We start from the raw sequence: 1606 nt of genomic DNA, 5'->3' as shown, positions 1-1606 counted from the left end.
AGGGCTTTCCCTTCTCCCCGTGGCACGGGGGCGACCCCTCCGCTTCCCGGGTGCTGGCTGGCTGGGAGCGCTCCTGGCACGGGGTGGCACCGCGGCGCGCGGCCCACGGGGAGCCCCGGGCCTCGAGCCCCGCGTGCTCCCTGCAGCGCCCGTGAGCCATGCTGCTGCGCTCGGGGAAGATCACGCCCCGGGTGAAGAGGCCGCAGCGTCGCAGGGGGAGCGGCACAGACCTGGGGGATGTGGAGCCACCGGCCGCCAAGACCAGCACGCCATGGCGGGCCAGGAGCCGGGGCCCAGGCCCGCCGGAGGAAGGAGCCGGGGGTGAGTAGGGGCCGGGCAGGGCTGCTAGCCCATTGTGCCCCGGTAGCTCTGCTCCCACGGCCCCACGAGCACTCCCCGTGACCCCCGCAGAGCCCGTGACGCCAGCCAAGTGCCGCGTGGCACAGGTGCACTTCGACCTGGACCCATCCAGCCCGGACAACACGTCTCCTCACCCCCGGAGAGCAGACGGTAAGAGCCCAGCTGAGGCCTGGGCTGCACTGCAGGGGCCTGGGGTGGGCACCAACTGATGGCCAAGGGCCCTGGGCCCTCCACTGGTGCGGGAGCAGGGGCTTGGGAGGTGCTGGGCCCTTGGGCATCACCCCTGGGACTGCCCCTGTGCCCTGGGAGGTGCCAGGCTGGTGCATCCCCAGCATCGTCCTGTCCCCGCAGGCCCTGCGAGCCCCCATGCCCCGCCTGCCTCCGAGGGGCTCTACTTCGGGGGCCTGCTGCCACCCCAGCCCAACGACCCTGACGCCGCCGGCCTGTGAGTACAGAGCCCACTCCCCGCAGGGGCAGGGCTGCGCGCCCGGCTTGGCTCCAGCCCTGCCCTCCTCTTCCCCTCCCGCCCAGGTGCTTCCCCAAAAACCTGCCCTCCGCGTCCAGCCCGCGGCCCCCAAGGAAGGAGGTCCCCATCAAGACCCGCAGCACCCCCGAGAGCACGCTGGTCTTGGAGCTGGTGAGTGGGGTGGGAGTAAGCTCCAGCGCCCGCCCGGGGCACTGCTAGGGGTGTTCGCTGCAGGGGCGTCTGAGGCTGCACCCGCTCGCAGGAGGGGACGCTAGTCTGCTGCTCGCTCATCCCCGACCGCCTGCCGGATGCCGACTGCACCTTCCCTGCCGACTTCCAGGGCGACCGCTACCAGGTTGGTGCCGCCCTCGCCTGCCCTGTCCCCCGGGTTAGTGTTGCACGAGCTGCCTGCTGCGGGGGTCCTGGGGGTGGGGGCTGGCTGCTCCGGTGCTTGGCTTCCCCCAGGTGCACATGAAGCTGCGCCCCCACGTGCAGGAGTTCCTGGAGACGCTCTTCAAGGCCTACGAGGTACCTGTCCCCGACCCGGCTGCAGCGCCGAGACCCGAAGCCTGGGAGTGGGCTGCCAGGGCCCGTACCCCACTGCTTCGGCTGTCTGCTGGGGTCCGAGCTCTGGGCCCTGCTGTCATGGGCGCCGCACCCCTGGTGTTGCGAGGTTGCTCGTTGCTGGGCCTCAGTTTCCCCACCCGAGGCCCAGCCAGAGCGTGTCCAGACCCCAATGGGATCTGGGGGTCACCCAGCCCTTCCCCCAGCAACTGTTTC

The 1606-nt window shown here is 71.6% G+C and overlaps 1 protein-coding gene across 1 annotated transcript in view; it reads left to right on the top strand.

The window, feature by feature from the left end:
* The first annotated feature begins 95 nt into the window (after nucleotides 1-95).
* The window catches only part of LOC109312400 (CTD small phosphatase-like protein 2-B), a 2673-nt gene continuing 1162 nt past the window's right edge, over nucleotides 96-1606 (top strand). The window contains exons 1-6 of the mRNA XM_019538425.1: nucleotides 96-321; nucleotides 412-510; nucleotides 712-805; nucleotides 892-997; nucleotides 1089-1181; nucleotides 1292-1354. Of these exons, the coding sequence (XP_019393970.1) occupies nucleotides 159-321; nucleotides 412-510; nucleotides 712-805; nucleotides 892-997; nucleotides 1089-1181; nucleotides 1292-1354 (618 nt within the window). The 5' untranslated portion in view covers nucleotides 96-158. The remainder of the gene's footprint in view (nucleotides 322-411; nucleotides 511-711; nucleotides 806-891; nucleotides 998-1088; nucleotides 1182-1291; nucleotides 1355-1606) is intronic.

The sequence above is a fragment of the Crocodylus porosus genome, unplaced genomic scaffold, assembly GCF_001723895.1.
Source record: "Crocodylus porosus isolate Cpor-Errol unplaced genomic scaffold, CroPor_comp1, whole genome shotgun sequence".
Lineage (NCBI taxonomy): Eukaryota > Metazoa > Chordata > Crocodylia > Crocodylidae > Crocodylus > Crocodylus porosus.
Note: the sequence above shows the minus strand (reverse complement) of the source record. Positions and strands in the feature narration are given on the sequence as shown.